At 45.6% G+C, this 19,780-nt stretch overlaps 1 protein-coding gene across 1 annotated transcript in view; it reads left to right on the top strand.

Annotated features, from left to right (window-relative positions):
* Window positions 1–19,780, top strand: part of rufy2 (RUN and FYVE domain containing 2) — a 347,850-nt gene that overhangs the window by 318,796 nt on the left and 9,274 nt on the right. Inside the window, exon 14 of the mRNA XM_068053416.1 lies at window positions 7,808–7,885. Within this exon, the coding sequence (XP_067909517.1) occupies window positions 7,808–7,823 (16 nt within the window). The 3' untranslated portion in view covers window positions 7,824–7,885. The remainder of the gene's footprint in view (window positions 1–7,807; window positions 7,886–19,780) is intronic.

Genomic DNA, 19,780 nt, shown 5'->3' with positions numbered 1-19,780 from the left:
CGCTGTCACTCTCTCTCGCTGTCACTCTCTCTCGCTGTCACTCTCTCTCGCTGTCACTCTCTCTCGCTGTCACTCTCTCTCGCTGTCACTCTCTCTCGCTGTCACTCTCTCTCGCTGTCACTCTCTCTCGCTGTCACTCTCTCTCGCTGTCACTCTCTCTCGCTGTCACTCTCTCTCGCTGTCACTCTCTCTCGCTGTCACTCTCTCTCGCTGTCACTCTCTCTCGCTGTCACTCTCTCTCGCTGTCACTCTCTCTCGCTGTCACTCTCTCTCGCTGTCACTCTCTCTCGCTGTCTCTCTCTCTCGCTGTCTCTCTCTCTCTCGCTGTCTCTCTCTCTCTCGCTGTCTCTCTCTCTCTCGCTGTCTCTCTCTTTCTCACTCACTCTCTGTCAGTCTCTCTCACTGTCTATCTCTCTCTCTGTCTATCTCTCTCGCTGTCTCTCGCTCTCGCTGTCTCTCTCGCTCTCGCTGTCTCTCTCTCTCTCTCGCTGTCTCTCTCTCTCTCGCTGTCACTCTCTCTCGCTGTCACTCTCTCTCGCTGTCACTCTCTCGCTGTCACTCTCTCTCGCTGTCACTCTCTCTCGCTGTCTCTCTCTCTCGCTGTCTCTCTCTCTCTCGCTGTCTCTCTCTCTCTCGCTGTCTCTCTCTCTCTCGCTGTCTCTCTCTTTCTCACTCACTCTCTGTCAGTCTCTCTCACTGTCTATCTCTCTCTCTGTCTATCTCTCTCGCTGTCTCTCGCTCTCGCTGTCTCTCTCGCTCTCGCTGTCTCTCTCTCTCTCTCGCTGTCTCTCTCTCTCTCGCTGTCTCTCTCTCTCTCGCTGTCTCTCTCTCTCTCGCTGTCTCTCTTTCTCTCGCTGTCTCTCTTTCTCTCGCTGTCTCTCTTTCTCTCGCTGTCTCTCTTTCTGTCGCTGTCTCTCTTTCTCTCGCTGGTCTCTCTTTCTCTCGCTGGTCTCTCTTTCTCTCGCTGGTCTCTCTTTCTCTCGCTGGTCTCTCTTTCTCTCGCTGGTCTCTCTTTCTCTCGCTGGTCTCTCTTTCTCTCGCTGGTCTCTCTTTCTCTCGCTGGTCTCTCTTTCTCTCGCTGTCTCTCTTTCTCTCGCTGTCTCTCTTTCTCTCGCTGTCTCTCTCCCTGCTCAGTTTGGGTTCTGCCAGGGCCACTCAGCTCCTGACCTCATTACAGTCTTGGTTCAAACATTGACAAAAGAGCTGAACTCAAGAGGTGAGGTGAGAGTGACTGCCCTTGACATCAAGGCAGCATTTGACCAAGTATGGCATCAAGGAGCACTAGCAAAACTTGAGTCAGTGGAAATCGGGGAAAACTCTCCGCTGGTTGGAGTTGTACTGAGCGCAAAGGAAGATGGTTGTGGTTGTTGGAGGTCAATCATCTCAGCCCCAGGACATCACTGCAGGAGTTGCCCAGGGTAGTGTCCTAGGCCCAACCATCTTCAGCTGCTTCATCCATGACCTTCCTTCAATCATAAGGTCAGAAGTGGGGATGTTCGTTGATGATTGTACAATGTTCAGCACCATTTGCGACTTCTCAGATACTGAAGCAGTCCGTGTGGAAATGCAGCAAGACCTGGACAGTATCCAGGCTTGGGCAGATAAGTGGCAAGTAACATTCGTGCCACACAAGTGGCAGGCAATGACCATCTCCAACAAGAGAGAATCTAACTGTCTCCCCTTGACGTTCAATGGCATTATGATCGCTAAATCCCCCACTATCAACATCCTGGGGGTTACCATTGACCAGAAGCTGAACTGGAGTAGCCATATAAATACCGTGGCTACAAGAGCAGGTCAGAGGCTAGGAATCCTGCGGCAAGTAACTCACCTCCTGATTTCCTAAAGCCTGTCCACCATCTACAGGGCACAAGTCAGGAGTGTGATGGAATAATCTCCACTTGCCTGGATGGGTGCAGCTCCTACACTCAAGAAGTTCAACACCATCCAGGACAAAGCAGCCCATTTGATAGGTACTCCATCCACAAACATTCACTCTCTCCACCACTGACGCACAGTGGCAGCAGTGTGTGCCATCTACAAGATGCACTGCAGCAACGCACAATGGCTCCTTTGACAGCACCTTCCAAACCCGCGACCTCTACCACCTAGAAGGACAAGGACAGCAGATGCCTGGGAACACCACCACCTGCAAGTTCCCCTCCAAGCTACACACCATCCTGCCTAGGAACTATATCACCATTCCTTCACTGTCGCTGGGTCAAAATCCTGGAACTGCCTAACAGCATGGTTGATGTACCTATACCACACGGACTGCAGTGGTTCAAGAAGCGGCTCACCACTATCCTCTCGAGGGCAATTAGGGATGGGCAATAAATGCTGGCATAACCAATGACGCCCACGTCCCATGAACAATTTTTTTTAAAACGGGAGGAGTAGGCTGTACAAACATCCCATCCTCAATGATGGCTGGGCCCAACACTCAGAGCAAAAGACAAGGCACATCTTCAGCCAGAAGTGTCGAGTGGATGATCCATCTTGCCTCCTCCTGAGGTCACCACCATTACAGATGCCAGTCTTCAGCCAATTCAATTCACTCCACATGATATCAAGAAATGGCTGAACACACTCTATACAGCAATACTATGGGACCTGACAGCATTTCGGCTGCAATCTTAAATATTTATGCTCCAGAACAAGGGCAGCAGGCAAATAGGAACATCACCACCTGCAGATTCCCCTTCAAGTCACACCATCCTGACTTGTAAATATATCGCTGTTCCTTCACCATCACTGCGTCAGAGTCCTGGAACACCCTTCCTAACAGCACTGTGGGTGCTGTACGTACAGCACATGGACTGCAGCAGTTCAAGAAGGCAGCTCACCACCACCTTCTCGAGGGCAATTAGGGATGGGCAATAAATGCTGGCGTTGCCAGTGACGCCCACTGGCCATGAGTGAATTAAAAAATCTTTTTGTCCATACTTTCTCACACTCAAACCATCTCTAATGTTTTAAACAAATACTAAACCTAAATCTTAGATGAATAAAGAATTTTAAACTTGTCCTCAAGTATTCCTACAAATTGAAAAACACCCTAGTAAGTACTGCTGAAGGTCAAAAAGAACCATTTCCACTGCTGAGAGAGTCCAGAACAAGGAGGGATAAGCTGAAAATTTGAGCTGAGCTGTTCAGAGATAATATCAGGAATCACTTCTTTACACAAAGGGTCATGAAAATCTGCAACTCTTCCCCACAAAATGCTGTTGAGGTTGAGGGCATTTGAAAATTTCAGAACTGAGATTGGGTTTTTGCAACAAGATTCTCTGATCTCTATCCCACTACTTCATCACAGCATGTATTTTGGGTTCCATTTTTTTGAAGCAGAGGCCTTGGTGTTGCAAAATACAAAATGTCACCATTACCTGTGGGCGTACAGCTCTTCTTCTTGCAACGACACTACTCCTATTGCCTGTTATAGAAGCAACACTGTCTGCGCAAACAGAAATACAGTTCTCTCACTTAAGCGATTCCAACTCCATGAAATTCCAGTAACTTGAATATTTCCTCACCCATTGCTTGTTCTGGTAACGCCTGACAAAAGAATCTTCAAAAAAATTTCCCCAGCCAAACAGAGCAAATGCAAGCTAATAATTGCGCTGTGCTGCCAATGTCAGTTGGCTAATTGAGTTGGATTGCAAACTGCTTATGTTCACAAAGCCTGTCTGTCAATTGCCATTTATATCTCTTGAAAGGGAGGCCTTCAACCTTTTTGCTGCATCTTCACTCCCCATCACTTTGCACATTTCTACAGCAGTTGAAAGAATCAGTTCCAGTCCAATGTTGTGGGCTTTTTTCTGGAATCAATGCTATATTTGTTGTTTGAGTTCTCTGATGACTGCATTGTTTTTTTTTTGCTTTCAAAGAAATCTTTCAATTTATCTTTACATTCTGGATGCCTTGAAGTGAGGTATTGCTTTAGTTCTTCAGGTTTCTGTGATGCTGGGGACTTCAGGAGGAGGCCGAGATGGATCATCCACTCGGCACTTCTGGCTGAAGATTGTTACAAATGCTTCAGCCTTATCTTTTGCACTGATGTGCTGGACTCCCCCATCACCATTCACAGCTGGATATAGCAGGAGTGCAGAACTTTGATCTGATCCATTAGTTGTGGGATCACTTAGCTGTCTAAAGCATGCTGCTTCTGCTGTTTAGCATGCATGTAGTCCTGTGTTGTAGCTTCATCGGTCGGCACCTAATTTTTTTTGGTATGCCTTGTGCTGCTCCTACACTCCTCATTGAACCAGGGTTAGTCACTTGGCTCGATGGTAATTTGAGAGATATGCTGGGCCATGGACTGCACAGCACCTCATGGATGTACAGTTTTGAGCTGCTAGATCTGTTCTGAAGCTATCTCATTTAGCACGGTGATAGTGCCACACAACATGACAGAGGGTATCTTTAGTGTGAAGACACAGCGCTTCGTCTCCACAGGAACTGTGCGGTGGTCACTCCTAACAATACTCTCATAGACAGATGCATCCACAACACATAGATTGGTGAGGATGAGGTCCAGTAGGTTTTTCCTTTCTCTCACCACCTGCAGGAGGTCCAGTCTGGCAGATATGTCCTTCAGGACTCAGCCAGCTCAGTCAGTAGTGGTGCTACTGAACCATTCTTGGTGAGTATAATCTATGCCTATGGTACCCTCAGTGCTTCACCATGGTGTTCAACACAGAAGAGTACTGATTCATTAGTCGAGGGAGAGCAGTAGGTGGTAATCAGCAGGAGGTTTCCTTGCCTATGTTTGACTTGATGCCATGAGACTTCAAAGGATCCAGGGTCAATATTGAGGGCTCCCAAGATCTCTCCCTCCACACCTCAGATGTGACAGACTACTGGTTACACACTTGATCCAGTTTTTTGTTCAAATTGCAGATTGAACTGTAATAAATATTTTTTATGTTTAATTTTAATATAAACTAGAGGATGAATTTAGTTAGTTTTCAACTATTTACTTCAGAAGATAAGTCTATCTGAGCGATCGCAGCAGGGGCCGGAGTAATACCTCTCTTTATCCAATTTGAGTTAATAAGTGATTTGAATTTTGAGTGTTTTTGAGGGAAATAGGTTTTGGGATTAGCATCAGTGTTTTGCTGTCACATTCTAATTGATAAGCACAGTCACAGAGTGATCACTGAACTCTGAATTCAGTGATCCCCTATAGAAACTCTCGATGTCTTTGGCCATATTCCCCATTCTCCCCACATTGCCTACAAACCCCAGGTTATCCTCCAGGCAGCCAAGCCCTAGTCCCCCCACCGCCCCTTCCCATAGTGCTGGTGAATCTCTGTTTCCATCCCCCCACCTCCCTCCCCACATGCTGTCTAACTGTAGGCCTCTTACCCAGTTCCCCAAGTCGCAGGACTATTCCCCCTTTCTCCAGTACTGCTAGAGCCCAGAGATTTCTCACAGTGCAAGCAGCTCCCCATACTACTGAATACCAGGTACATTCCTCCAACTCATACACGTTGCTTATTTTCGTACTTTTAAAGTATTAAATGATAAAAAGCTAAACACAGATGGCGAGGTATCTTTATTAAATATTAAAATTACCGATTGGGTCTCTGCGTTTCTTGATCTATATTAATAACCTAGATTTGGGTGTATAGGGCACAATTTCAAAATATGCAGATGGCACAAAACTTGTGAACTGTGAGGATAGTGATAGACCTCAAGAGGACATAGACAGGCTGACGGAATGTGCGGACACGTAGCAGATGAAATTTAACACAGAGAGGTGCGATGTGATGCATTTTGGTAAGAGGAACGAGGAGAGACAATATAAAATAAAGGCTGCAATTCTAAATGGGGTGCAGGAGCTGAGGGCCTTGGTGTATTTGTGCACAAATTATTGAAGATGGCAGGGCAGGTTGAGAAAGGCAAAAGGGATCCGGAGCTTTATGATTAGAGGCATAGAGTACAAAAGCAAGGAAGTTATGATGAACCTTTATAAAACACTGGTTTGGCCACGACTGGAGTATTCTGTCTATTTCTGGGCACTGCACTTTAAGAAGGATGTGAAGGCTTCAGAGAGGGTGCAGAAAAAATTTACAAGAAATTCCACCGATGAGGTACTTCAGTTACATGGATAGATTGGAGAAGCTGGTATTTCCTTAGAGAAGAGAAGGTTAAGAGGAGATTTGATAGAGGTGTTCAATATCATGAGGGTTCTGGACAGAGTAGATAGGGAGAAACTGTTCCCATTGGCAGAAGGGTCGAGAACCAGAGGACACTGATTTAAGGTGATTGGCAAAAGAACCAAAGGCAACATGAGGAAAAATGTTTTTACACAGCGAGTGGTTAGGATCTGGAATGTACTTCCTGAGGGTTTCATGGAGGCACATTCAATCGTGACTTCCAAAATGGAATTGGATAAACACCTGAAGGGGAATAATTTGCAGGGCTATGGCAAAGGGTAGGGAGTTAGACTAGCTAAATTATCTTGCAGGGATTTGGCACAGGCTGAATGGCCTCCTTCTGTGTTGTCTGATTCTAGGATTTCATTTGAAAATACACTGAAAGCTCCTAGATTTTAAAACCCCTTTTAAAAGTGTCTTTTACCTGCAGCATCTGTTATATCTGTGGTTGGCATTTGTAATTAAAACTGCCATGTAGCATTAGCTCCAAACTCAACACTGTGTATTCTCCCTCTTATCACAGTCAGTGTCTGTGTTAGCGTGCAGCTCCCTTATAACTGTACTGAGTGGCAGTGCAGGACAAATGAGTATATTGGTAAGTTCTCTTCTTGGCAGTGCTCCAAACCAACAGCTGCTGGACTGTAGGGTATCCCCGTATCTTCCTGTCCATCACCAGACCTGAAATTCTCGGATGCCCCCTCATTTATCAGTCACCCACCCCCCATCCCACCATTTATTGAAGTGTTCCTCTCTCAGTTATTGATCAGTATTTCCCCCCCCCCCCCCCCACCTCCGATTTATCAATCAGTTTGCTATCAGGGCAGTTTCTATCCTCTAATATACACTGAATACCTTCTCTCACCATTCTCTCCCCTTCCCCAGGGTGTTGACTCATGAGGTGTCCATTTATTGCAGACTGTTTTCCGATTGGTCCTTTCTCAATTCTACCCGCTTGGGAATTCTTGACTCCGGACCAATATACAACTCCGATTGAAGGACATTGTTCACCTTCCTTCCACATTGGGTCAGTGTGCAAACACATCCTCTTATGGAGAAACTCCACTAATCTACGAACCTACCCAAAGTTTTGTTTGGGACTGCCTACTTCCAACCCTTCTCCCTGTCCTCTTTTTTTTTTTCGCTGACTGCCTCTCTTTATCTGGCAACACTGGCCTTCCCCCGCCCCAAACATCATCACGTCAGGCTCTGGATCTCCCTCTCAACCCTGCTGCTGGAACTGACTTCTGCCCTTGATGTCCACCCTATGTGAGCAGTGTCACATTTGATCAGCTATTCTATAAAATGGAATTCTATAAAAGGCCACACATTTACTTTCCTCAGAATAAGAACAGCAGTAGTATCATGAGGTGATGATCAGAGTGCGAACTGCCTTTTCTAAAGTGAGAGAGGCTGAGGCCAGTTTTAGTAGCACTGCCTTTGAATGAGCTTTGCCCAGCATAGAGTGGGTCTTTAACCTGGGAGCTTCAGGTTGATGTGATGCATTAGCTCACTGCACAGGGCCTTCAGTCGATGATCAATGGTGCCACTTTAATCTAAAAGATTTATTCAGTTTTCATCCTGCTCCAGAAGCAGATTGTTTTCAGCCTGGTTTCATGCAACATATACACTGTGTTTTTGATCTCCAGGGTTTGGTGTGGCTGAAGGACAGGGATGCTACCAGCTGTAAACTATGTGAAAAGGAGTTCTCCATTTCTACAAGGAAGGTAAATGACACACTGAGAATAACTTATCAGCAGGATAAAGTTCCTCTGATGGGACGGTCCAGAACAAGGAGGCACAGCCTCAAAATTAGAAAATCAGAATACTGTGGATGCTGGAAATCTGAAATAAAAACAGAAAATACTAGATGACCGTATTGATGCTGTGTCCTGCGCTTTCCCTGAACTGGAAAATTTCATCAACTTTGCTTCCATACTACCGTTTTCGATATTTCTTCCTTTTTCCTCAACCAAGGATATCTCCCCCACCGCCACCATGGTTGACAGGGACCTCAACAGTGTCCATTCCATTTCCAGCACTTCTGCTCTCACCCCTTCCCTTCCTTCCCATAACCATGATAGGATTCCCCTTGTCCTCAGCTTCCACTCTGTGAGCTTTCGGAAACAACAGATCATTCTTCACCATTTCTGTCACCTCCAGTGTGATGCCACACCAAACACATCTTCCCCTCCCCTTCCCTTTCTGCATTCCAGACACCCTGGTTCACTCTTTTATCACCGCTAATGTGACGCCCCTATTCAAGAAGGGCGGGAGACAAAAAGAAGGAAACTATAGGCCAGTCAACCTAACATCGATGGTTGGGAAAATGCTAGAGTCCATTATTGAGGAAGAAATAGCGGAACATTTAGAAAGGCTTAACGCAATCAAACAGAGTCAGTCTGGTTTTGTGACAGGGAAATCATGTTTGACAAATTTGCTAGAGTTCTTTGAGGATATAACAAGCAGAGTGGATAAAGTAGATGTAGTGTATTTAGATTTCCAGAAGGCGCTTGATAAGGTGCCACATAAAAGATTATTGCACAAGATAGGAGCTCATGCTATTGGGGTAATGTATTCGCATGGATTAGGATTGGTTAACTCACAGAAGACAGAGAGTCGGGATTAATGGGTCTTTTTCAGGTTGGAAAGATGTAACTAGTGGAGTGCCACAAGGATCAGTCCTAGGGCCTCAATTATTTACTATCGATATTAATGACTTGGAGGAGGGGGCAGCGTGTAATATATCCAGATTTGCTGACGATACAAAAATAGGTGGGAGGGCATGTTGTGATGAGGACATAAGGAATCTGCAAGGGGATAGAGATAGGTTGAGTGAGTGGGCAAAAACTTGGCAGATGGAGTTTAATGTAGGAAAGTGTGAGGTCATGCACTTTGGTAGGAAGAATCAAAAGGCAGACTATTATTTAAATGGAGAGAGACTCCAAAAAGTGCAGTACAGAGGGATCTGGGTGTTCTTGTGCATGAAACACAATAAGTTAGCATGCAGGTGCAGCAAGTAATTAAGAAGGCAAATGGAATTTTGGCCTTTATTGCTAGGGGGTTAGAGTTTAAAAATAGGGAAGTCTTGTTACAACTGTGCAGGGTGTTGGTGAGGTCGCACCTGGAGTACTGCATACAGTTTTGGTCCCCGTATTTAAGAAAGGATATACTAGCACTGGAGGCAGTTCAAAAGAGATTCACTAGGCTGATTCCTGGGATGAAGGGGTTGACTTATCAAGAATGGCTAAACAGATCAGGCCTTTATTCATTAGAGTTTAGAAGAATGAGGGGTGATCTTATTGAAATGTACAAGATTCTGAGGGGGCTTGACAGGTTAGATGTTGAGAAGATGTTTCCACTAGTGGGGAAATCTCGAACTAAGGGACATAGTTACAGAATAAGGGGGGGACACTCATTTAAAACTGAGATGTGAAGGAATTTCTTTTCTCAGAGGGTAGTGAATGTCTGGAGTTCTCTACCCCAGAGAATTATGGAGGCTAGATCACTGATAGTATTTAAAGAGGAGGTAGATAGATTTTTGAAATATTAGAGAGTTGAGGGCTCTGAGGAGCGGGCACGAAAGAGGAGTTGAGGTCTGGGGCAGATCAATCGTGATCTTATTGAATGGCCAGGCAGGCTTGAGGGGCCAAATGGCCTACTCCTGCTCCTATTTCTTATGTGCTTGCGTTCAAACACTTCTTCCAGGTGAAACAGTGGTTTACATTGTACTGTGCACTAGGGAGACCAAACATCTGGGGTGACTGCTTTGTGGAACATCTCTGTTCAATCTGCAAGTGTGACCCTGAGCTTCTGGTTGCCTGTCATTTTAATTCTCCATCTTGCTCCCACTCTGACCTTTTTGTCCTCTGTCTTTCAATGAAGCTCAAGGTAATCTCCAAGAACAGCACCTCATCTTTCAGTTAGGCACTTTACAGCCTTCTGGATTCAACATTGAATTCAACAATTTTGGATTGTACTCTCTGCCCCCATCTTGTTTCCTTTCTCTTTACTGGTTTTAATTTTTCTCTTTTTTTTGCTTTTGGACAGCAGCTGTTCATCATTCTGCCATTCACACCTCCTAGAGATGTCTTGTTTCTTTACTTGCCCCATTTCCACTCCCTTTGGCCTTGCATCATCAAACCTTTTGTCATTTAATCTCTCCCTGTCTTTCACCCTTTCACAGACCTTCCCTTTTTTTCCACCCTCTCTCATTTCACTTGCTTAAAACCTATTACATTTCTAACTTTTCCCAGTTCTAATGAAGGGGCATTGACCTGAAATGTTAACTCTGCTTCTGTCTCCACAGATGCTGCCAGAACTGCTGCATATTCCCAGCATTTTCTGTTTTTACCTCAAAATTAGAACTAGGCCATTGAGGGGTGATGTCAGGAAGCACTTCTGCACACGGTGATGCTCTCTTCATCCCCACTCCACCAAAATCAGTTGGGGGGTGGGTTGGTCAAATGAAACTTTCAAACTGAGATTGATAAATTTTTGTTAGGCAAGGGTATTAAGGGTTATAGAACCAAGATGGGTAGATGGAGTTAAAATACAGATCAACCATGATCTAATTCAGTTGCAGGCTTGAGAGGCTGGGTGACCTCGTCCTGTTCCTATAACAAACATCAGTGAAGCACTCGTCCCATCTCAACAGGGTGACTTTTCACCTTGGGCCAAATCCAGTTATGATGGATGAAAGCTGCTTCAGCAAAATCCTGCATGAAATGAATGTAGAGCAGTTTGAATCAACATCCCATTGAGTGAATGCACAGCACAAATCTGTCCTTAATTTGGTACCTGTCCCATATTGCACATGTGCTGGGAATGTTTAATGGGACAGTGTAGAGGGAGATTTACTCTGTATCTAACCTGTGCTGTACCTGCCCTGGAAGTGTTTGATACTAAAACTAGTTGCCTGAATTAAGGAAAATGTTCTTGCCTTAATGAGAACAAAAATGTCAAAACTTGTGTCAGGCGTGAGCTTCCCAGATATTGCACTCATAGAGTGCTTACTAAGATCTGTTATTCATTAGAAATTTCTATGTATCATTTTACAGTCTTGAAAGACTTGTTTTAGAAATGGTTGTGAAACTGCAGATGATTCCCATTAGTGTCCCTCCCTCCTCCTCCAAGTACTGCCTGAGGGTTGGCTTCAATCTCACAGGCACTAAGCACCTTCTTGTACCTTGCCTAGGTGCAAGCCTTAGACCATCAGTATCAGTAGACAACTCACAGCTGACACCAAGACTGTCCTCACAATTTTCTAGCCTGAGGAATGAAAATTTGGGAAGCTGTATATGAGCAAGCTATCTCCCTTTCCTCTGCAAAGTCCTTGAACATTGTTATGATCAGGTGAGGAACAATGAACAGTACAGCACAGGAACAGGCCATTCGGCCCTCCAAGCCTGCGCCGATCTTGATGCCTGCCTAAACTAACACCTTCTGCACTTCCGGGGCCCATATCCCTTCCTTTTCATGTATTTGTCAAGATGTCTCTTAAACGTCGCTATCGTATCTGCTTCCACCACCTCCCCTGGCAGCAAGTTCCAGGCACTCACCACCCTCTGTGTAAAAAAAACTTGCCTCGCACATCCCCTCTAAACTTTGCCCCTCGCACCTTAAACCTATGTCCCCTAGTAACTGACTCTTCCACCCTGGGAAAAAGCTTCTGACTATCCATTCTGTCCATGCCGCGCATAACTTTGTAAACCTCTATCATGTCGCCCCTCCACCTCCGTCGTTCCAGTGAAAACAATCCGAGTTTTTCCAACCTCTTCTCATAGCTAATGCCCTCCAGACCAGGCAACATCCTGGTAAACCTCCTCTGTACCCTCTCCAAAGCCTCCACGTCCTTCTGGTAGTGTGGCGACCAGAATTGCACGCAATATTCTAAGTGTGGCCTAATTAAGGTTCTGTACAGCTGCAACATGACTTGCCAATTTTTATACTCTATGCCCCGACCGATGAAGGCAAGCATGCCGTATGCCTTCTTGACTACCTTATCCACCTGCGTTGCCACTTTCAGTGACCTGTGGACCTGTACGCCCAGATCTCTCTGCCTGTCAATGCTCCTAAGGGTTCTGCCATTTACTGTATACCTCCCACCTGCATTAGACCTTCCAAAATGCATTACCTCACATTTTTCCGGATTAAACTCCATGTGCCATTTCTCCTCCCAAGTCTCCAACCGATCTATATCCTGCTGTATCCTCTGACAATCCTCATCACTATCCGCAACTCCACCAACCTTTGTGTCGTCCGCAAACTTACTAATCAAACCGGCTACATTTTCCTCCAAATCATTTATATATACTACAAAGAGCAAAGGTCCCAGCACTGATCCCTGCGGAACACCACTAGTCACATTCCTCCATTCAGGACAAACACCCATCCACTGATACCCTCTGTCTTCTATGACTGAGCCAGTTCTGTATCCATCTTGCAAGCTCACCTCTGATCCCGTGTGACTTCACCTTTTGTACCAGTCTGCCATGCGGGACCTTGTCAAAGGCTTTACTAAAGTCCATATAGATGCCCTTCCTTCATCAATCATCTTCGTCACTTCCTTAAAAAACTCAATCAAATTAGTAAGACATGACCTCCCCTTCACAAAACCATGCTGTCTCTCGCTAATAAGTTTGTTTGTTTCCAAATGGGAGTAAATCCTGTCCCGAATAATCCTCTCTAATAATGTCCCTACCACTGACGTAAGGCTCACCGGCCTATAATTTCCTGGATTATCCTTGCCACCCTTCTTAAACAAAGGTACAACATTGGCTATTCTCCAGTCCTCTGGGACCTCACCTGTAGCCAATGAGGATGCAACGATTTCTGTCAAGGCCCCAGAAATTTCTTCCCTTGCCTCCCTCAGTATTCTAGGGTAGATCCCATCAGGCCCTGGGGACTTATCTACCTTAATGCTTTGCAAGACACCCAACACCTCCTCCTTTTTGATAATGAGATGACTGAGACTATCTGCACTTCCTTCCCTAGGCTCATCATCCACCAAGTCCTTCTCTTTGGTGAATACTGATGCAAAGTACTCATTTAGCACCTCGCCCATTTCCTCTGGCTCCACATATAGATTCCCATCTCTGTCCTTGAGTGGGCCAACCCTTTCCCTGGTTACCCTCTTGCTCTTTATATATGTATAAAAAGCCTTGGGATTCTCCTTAATCCTGTTTGCCAATGACTTTTCATGACCCCTTTTAGCCCTCCTAACTCCTTGCTTAAGTTCCTTCCTACTGTCTTTATATTCCTCAAGTGCTTCATCTGTTCCTAGCCTTCCATTTCTTACAAATGCTTCCTTTTTCTTTTTGACTAGGCTCACAATATCCCGTGTTATTCAAGCTTCCCGAAACTTGCCAAACTTGTCTTTCTTCCTCACAGGAACATGCTGGTCCTGGATTCTAATCAGCTGACGTTTGAAAGACTCCCACATGTCAGATGTTGATTTACCCTCAAACAGCCGCCCCCAATCTAAATTCTTCAGTTCCTGCCTAATATTGTTATAATTAGCCTTCCCCCAATTTAGCACCTTCACCCGAGGACTACTCTTATCCTTATCCACAAGTACCTTAAAACTTATGGAAGTATGGTCACTGCTCTCGAAATGCTCCCCCGCTGAAACTTCAACCACCTGGCCGGGCTCATTCCCCAATAACAGGTCCAGAATGGCCCCATCCCTAGTTGGATATCTACATACTGTTTCAAGAAGCCCTCCTGGATGCTCCTCACAAATTCTGCCCCATCCAAGCCCCTAGCACTAAGTGAGTCCCAGTCAATATAGGGGAAGTTAAAATCACCCACCACTACAACCCTGTTACCTTTACATCTTTCCAAAATCTGTCTACATATCTGCTCCTCTACCTCCCGCTGGCTGTTGGGAGGCCTGTAGTAAACCCCCAACATCGTGACTGCACCCTTCCTATTTCTGAGCTCCACCCATATTGCCTCGCTGCATGACCCCTCTGAGGTGTCCTCCCGCAGTACAGCTGTGATATTCTCCTTAACCAGTAATGCAACTCCCCCACCCCTTTTACATCCCCCTCTATCCCGCCTGAAGCTTCTAAAGCCTGGAACATTTAGCTGCCAATCCTACCCTTCCCTCAACCAAGTCTCTGTAATAGCAACAACATCATATTTCCAAGTACTAATCCAAGCTCTAAGTTCATCTGCCTTACAATACTTCTCGCATTGAAACAAATGCACTTCAGACCACCAGTCCCGCTGTTCTCCGCAACATCTCCCTGCCTGCTCTTCCTCTTAGTCCTACTGGCCTTATTTACTATGTCTTCCTCATTTATTTCACCTGCTGTCCTATTGCAATGATTCCCACCACCCTGCCACACTAGTTTAAACCCTCCCGAGTGACGCTAGCAAACATTGCAGCCAGGATATTAGAGCCCCTCCAGTTTAGATGCAACCCGTCCTTCTTGTACAGGTCCCATCTGTCCCTGAAGAGAGCCCAATGGTCCAGATATCTGAAACCCTCCCTTCTACACCAGCTGCTCAGCCACGTGTTTAGCTGCAGTATCTTCCTATTTCTAGCCTCACTGGCACGTGGCACAGGGAGTAATATAGAGATTGCAACCCTAGAGGTCCTGTTTTTTAACTTACTACCTAACTCGAATGGTTCCCCTCTTTTTCCTCTCCTTGTTTGATCGCAACAGGTTTACTACTTTTTTGAAAGGATCTACTTGCCAATTCAGTGAGTCTTTAACAGTTTTTGCACTGTGATCATATAAAGAAACAATCGGACATGTTTTCTTGAGTTTAAAAAAGAAGTAGGTTAGCTTTATTGTACTTAAACCGATCGAAGTAAAATAATGAAATACGTTCCAACTTCCATGCACACCCAATCTAAGTTCACATATGCACACAAGTGGATTACAGATTGTGGGGAGTGGAGGATAGATTCAAATTAGAGTCCAGAGAAATAAATGGGGTATACAGTCTGTGGAAGTTGGTGATTTGGCTGCCTTCTGGCTGAATTTGGTGGTCGTGCGCTTTTCCCTTGGTCGTCCCATTGCTTCAAATTTGAAGATGTAAATGGCTGATCTGGCTGTTCTCCTGAAGACAGTAGTGCGGGGTTGATTTCCTTCAACAAGTCTCTGTCTGCAGCAGGGGTGTCCCTGGGTGGTCACAGTCAGCAAACAGAGTTCAAAGCTTGCAAAGTGAGTTGGAGAGAGAGGGAGGAAGGAAGGATGGAGGGACCCCACTCAGGTCTTCTGTGATCAGCATCTAGCTACTTGCCTCTTTACTGAGAGAAAACAGAAGTTTAAGCACATGGAAGGTGGGCCTGTCACATGACCATTACCCAAACATGGTTGTTACTAGTGTATTCCCCCTTGCAACTTAATGAGTTTATGTCTGGGAAATCCCCTTCTCTCAGCTTAGGGTCCCATTGTTCAAGTGATTAGATTTAGTGGTTCGTCTCCACCTAGGGGTAGGTGCCGTCCTGCTCCAAAATGATGAGTCAGGCATTGAGACACCAGTTAGGCATTTCTCCAAAAAATTAAATAGACATCAAAATAGATACGCTGTGGAGAAGGAAACTCTGGGACTGTTACTAGCTCTTACGCACTTTGAAGTGTATGCCCAAAATGGATATAGAGTCCCCATACTTATGCCGACCACAACCAATTTGAAACCCAGAATGCAAGGCTGAATACCTCAGGTGATTGCCTTGATGACTTGCTAATGGGGACAGGATATGTGGTTCACTCAGATTCCCCAGGTCATTGTCCTTGATGGGTCTTTGCAGATATGGTGTCTCCATCGCAATGAATTGGAATATGGAAGGTACAGTGGTCGAATTGGAGTAGCCATCTTTAGCTTCAAGCTCTAGTTGCCTTTAGCCTCATTTAAAAAAAATTCAATTTGGGTTTTCAACCGGTAGATTAAAAATTCGGCATAAAGCACGTTTTTGTGACACCTTCACACCATGCGAAATGAAATGCGACAACTGGAGCATTTCATTATAAGGCTGTTAATAAACTATCCACACACTCATCCTCAAACACTCTTACACTGCTGTAGCTATGCTCTGGTTAAGTTTTTGTTCAAGATGATTCTGTGCTGAATTAAACTCTGGATAAAGCATCAACTATCACACTGTTTTTCCCTGCAATGTGGGTAATCTTTAGGTGGTAAGGTTGCAAAAGCAGGCTCCATCGAAATAGCCTTGCATTCTGGGTTTCAAATTGGTTGTGGTCGGTATAAGCTATGGGGACTGTATATCCATTTTGGGCATATACTTCAAAGTGCTTGAGAGCTAGTAACAGTCTCATAGAGTTTCCTTCTCCACAGAGTATCTATTTTAATGTCTGTTTAATTTTTTTGGAGAAATGCCTAACTGGTGTCTCAATGCCTGACTCCTCATCTTGGAGCAGGACAGCACCTACCCTTAGGTCACTAGCATCAACTGTCACTTTAAATGGTTTGTTAAAGTTGGGAGCTGTCAGCACTGGTTCCTTGGTTAAGATGGCTTTCAACCTCTCTAAAGCTATTTGACACCTCCCTGATCACACTACCTTTGCTCTTTTTTGTAACAAATCTGTCAGTGGGGCGGCTAAAGCATTGAAGTTTGGGACGAACTTGTGGTAGAGCCCACGAATCCCCAAAAATCGCATTATTTCCCGTTTCATCTTGAGGGGGGCGGGGGGGGCCGGAAAATCCATCAATGCCTGTACCTTTGCTGCTCTGGGCAGCACCCGCCCTTGACCCACAACCTGCCCTAGGTAGGTTACCTGAGCTTTAGTGAACTCGCTCTTTGTGCGGTTTACCAGTAGATCAGTCGACTGTAACCTTTGGAAGAGGGCTTCTAACTGGTCTAGTGGTTCCCCCCAGGTGTCACTGTATACTAACCGATCATCAAGGTACACTACATACTTGAAACGGCCGGCCACTACCCGGTTCATCATTCTTTGGAAGGTGGCTGGGCATTTCTTAATCCAAATGGCATCACCCGGCACAGGAAGAAGCCATCTGGGATGATGAAAGCCGAGATCTCTTTAGCTCAGAGGGTTAAGGGAACCTGCCAGTATCCTTTCAACAAGTCTATTTTTGTTATGTGAGTGGCGTTTCTTGCTCTATCAATGCAGTCTTCCCGGTGGGGAATCCGGTAGGCGTCGGCTCTGATCACTGCATTAACCCTCCTGTAATCAAAGCAAAGCCTTGTTGAGGCATCAGGCTTGGGCACAAGCACGACTGGGGAACTCCTGCTGCTCTGATTGTGCTCAATCACATTGTGCTGCAGTATTTTCCTCCCGAACCTGGGTCAGTTTCCTGAGACCTAGGTGATAGGAATTTTGCTTTATGGGAGGGGTCTCTCCTACATCCACATCATGTAGGGCTAGGGTTGTGCTGCCTGGTTTATCCCTGCAGATCTCTTTAAACACTGTGAGCAGCCTTGTTAGGTCTCCTTTCTGTTCTGCACTTAAGTAGGACAGTAAGGTGTCTTATCTCCCAACATTTTGTTGTTAGCTAACCAGATGGTAGGGGGTTCGATTGGGAATTGCCAAGCCTCCCTCTAACTTGTCTTCACTGTCCCTTTCGTCATTCTCTTTCCTGACTGCCTGACATATCTGTGCTTGTTTGCTCCCTTCCCAGCTGTGTTACCTCTTTAATATATTGACATGGCACAACCTTTGCTTTTTTCTACGGTCTGGGGTGTCAATTAAATAATTCACCTCGCTAATTCTCTACTACTCTGTACGGGCCACTGAACTGGGCTTTCGGTGGTTCGCCATGTATTGGTGGTAGCACTAACACATGGTCTCCAGGCTGAAATGTTCTGGCCTTGGCATGTTTATCCGCCTGCCTTTCCGTAGCTGTCTTGAGGTTTTAAGGTGCTCCTGAGCCACCACGCAGGCTCTTGTGAGCCTCTCACGGAACACGGAGATGTAGTCTAATGTGGAAGATTCGTCCCTGTGCTCTAAAAACCTCTCCTTGATTAGTTTAAGAGGACCCTCTCACCTCTTGTCCATAAACTAATTCAAAGGCACTAAAGCCAGTGGACACATTGGGTGAGTCCCTGGCAGCAAACCGAAGAAATCCCAGCCCTTTGTCCTAGTCATGGGGTACTCATAGCATTATTGCTGTGATTATTGTCTTTAGGGTCTGGTGGGACCTTTCCAAAGCCCCTTGTGATACTGGATGGTAGGCTGAGGACTTTAGCTGGGTTATGCCCAGATTACCCATGACCTTTTGAAAAATACTGTTTATAAAATTCGTGCCCTGATTCGACTGGATCTCGGCAGGCAATCCATATCGGGCAAAGAATTGGGTTAGCCATCCACCACTACCTTTCCGAAGAAGGTTTCAGATAACCAAACAGCAGGGTCATCCGTCTGCAGTGCCAGTTCAGACTCCACTGATGGAGCTATTTTGGCCATGAACCGGGTCACCACATATTCAGGGAAATTGCCAGGGACCTTCTCCTGTAACTGCTCTGTCTCCCTGACCTTTTTCGGCCTCTCTAAGACTGCTGGGGAAGCTACCACCTTGGCCCCCACACCAGGTCATTACTGAGGAGTAGGTTGACCCTTTCCATAGCTAAACTAGGGACAATCCCAACAGTTGCCGGTCCTGAAATAAGGTCGCAGCCCAGATGCACCCGATATAAAGTTATAGGTCCAGGGTTGTCCCAACATACGGCCCGTGGGCCAGCATCTGGCCCACCAAAAGTTTCCATTCGGCCCACGGATGTATTTCAGAGATGAGAAATCTACGTGTCTTCCACTTTCAAAGCGGCTTTTAAAAAAAATCGCAAGTCAGTTTCACAGCTGACAGGTGCTGACATCAGGAACAGCGGTTTCTGAACTTCAGACAGATTCATGTTTTTCCGGTGGGCTTTTTAAAAAAAAGAGTCAGAACCATGAGAGAGAGGGAGAGTGATCAAGATCACTCCTGACAGACAGATATCTATATGTAAGTGTGCAGGCAAACATTGACTACTTGTGCAAGCAAAAAAAAGCCAGGTATCTCACTAACTCAGTGTCCAACATAGTGATGGGAAAGTAAGTCAATAAATAAATTTTCTCATTTAAAGCTTCTTCACAAAAATACACATTTTTTGTTATTTTGATTAATACTGAGATAAAACTTTTAATGCCTTTTTCTGAGATTGTCTCACCGGCCCTCTATGTAAGACAAAAATTGTAATGTGGCATCCCCACGCGAAAAGGTTAGACAACCCTGGTGTAGATTGTCCTCCGATACCGTTCACTAATACTTTGACATTCAGTGCACTGTCTGGGGAAAAGATCATGCCTTTTCCCAGCAGAAGGGATTGGGTGGCCCCAGTATCCCCTAAGTATGACCGTAGGCTTACTTGCCACACTGGAGGGGTATTGGGTCACTTTTCCTTTAGACATAAAATCCTGGTAACTCTCAGGAATTTTAAGTTCTCCCACACTCTCAGCCATACGTTTACAGGGACTTACTGCCGCAGTTGGATCCACAGCCTGATCTGCTGTGCTTTCCACCAGGGCCCCTTTTCCTGCACTGGTCTGGTGTACCCTGACTAATCCTATGGGTTTTCCCCGTAACGTCCAGCAGTCAGTTCGAAGGTGACCTGCCTTGTTGCAATGGAAACACACAGGCATCCGGGCATC

Source organism: Heterodontus francisci, chromosome 20, assembly GCF_036365525.1.
Source record: "Heterodontus francisci isolate sHetFra1 chromosome 20, sHetFra1.hap1, whole genome shotgun sequence".
NCBI classification, from domain to species: Eukaryota; Metazoa; Chordata; class Chondrichthyes; order Heterodontiformes; family Heterodontidae; genus Heterodontus; species Heterodontus francisci.
The sequence above is the reverse complement of the archived record's forward strand: the minus strand, read 5'-3'. Positions and strand labels throughout refer to the sequence as shown.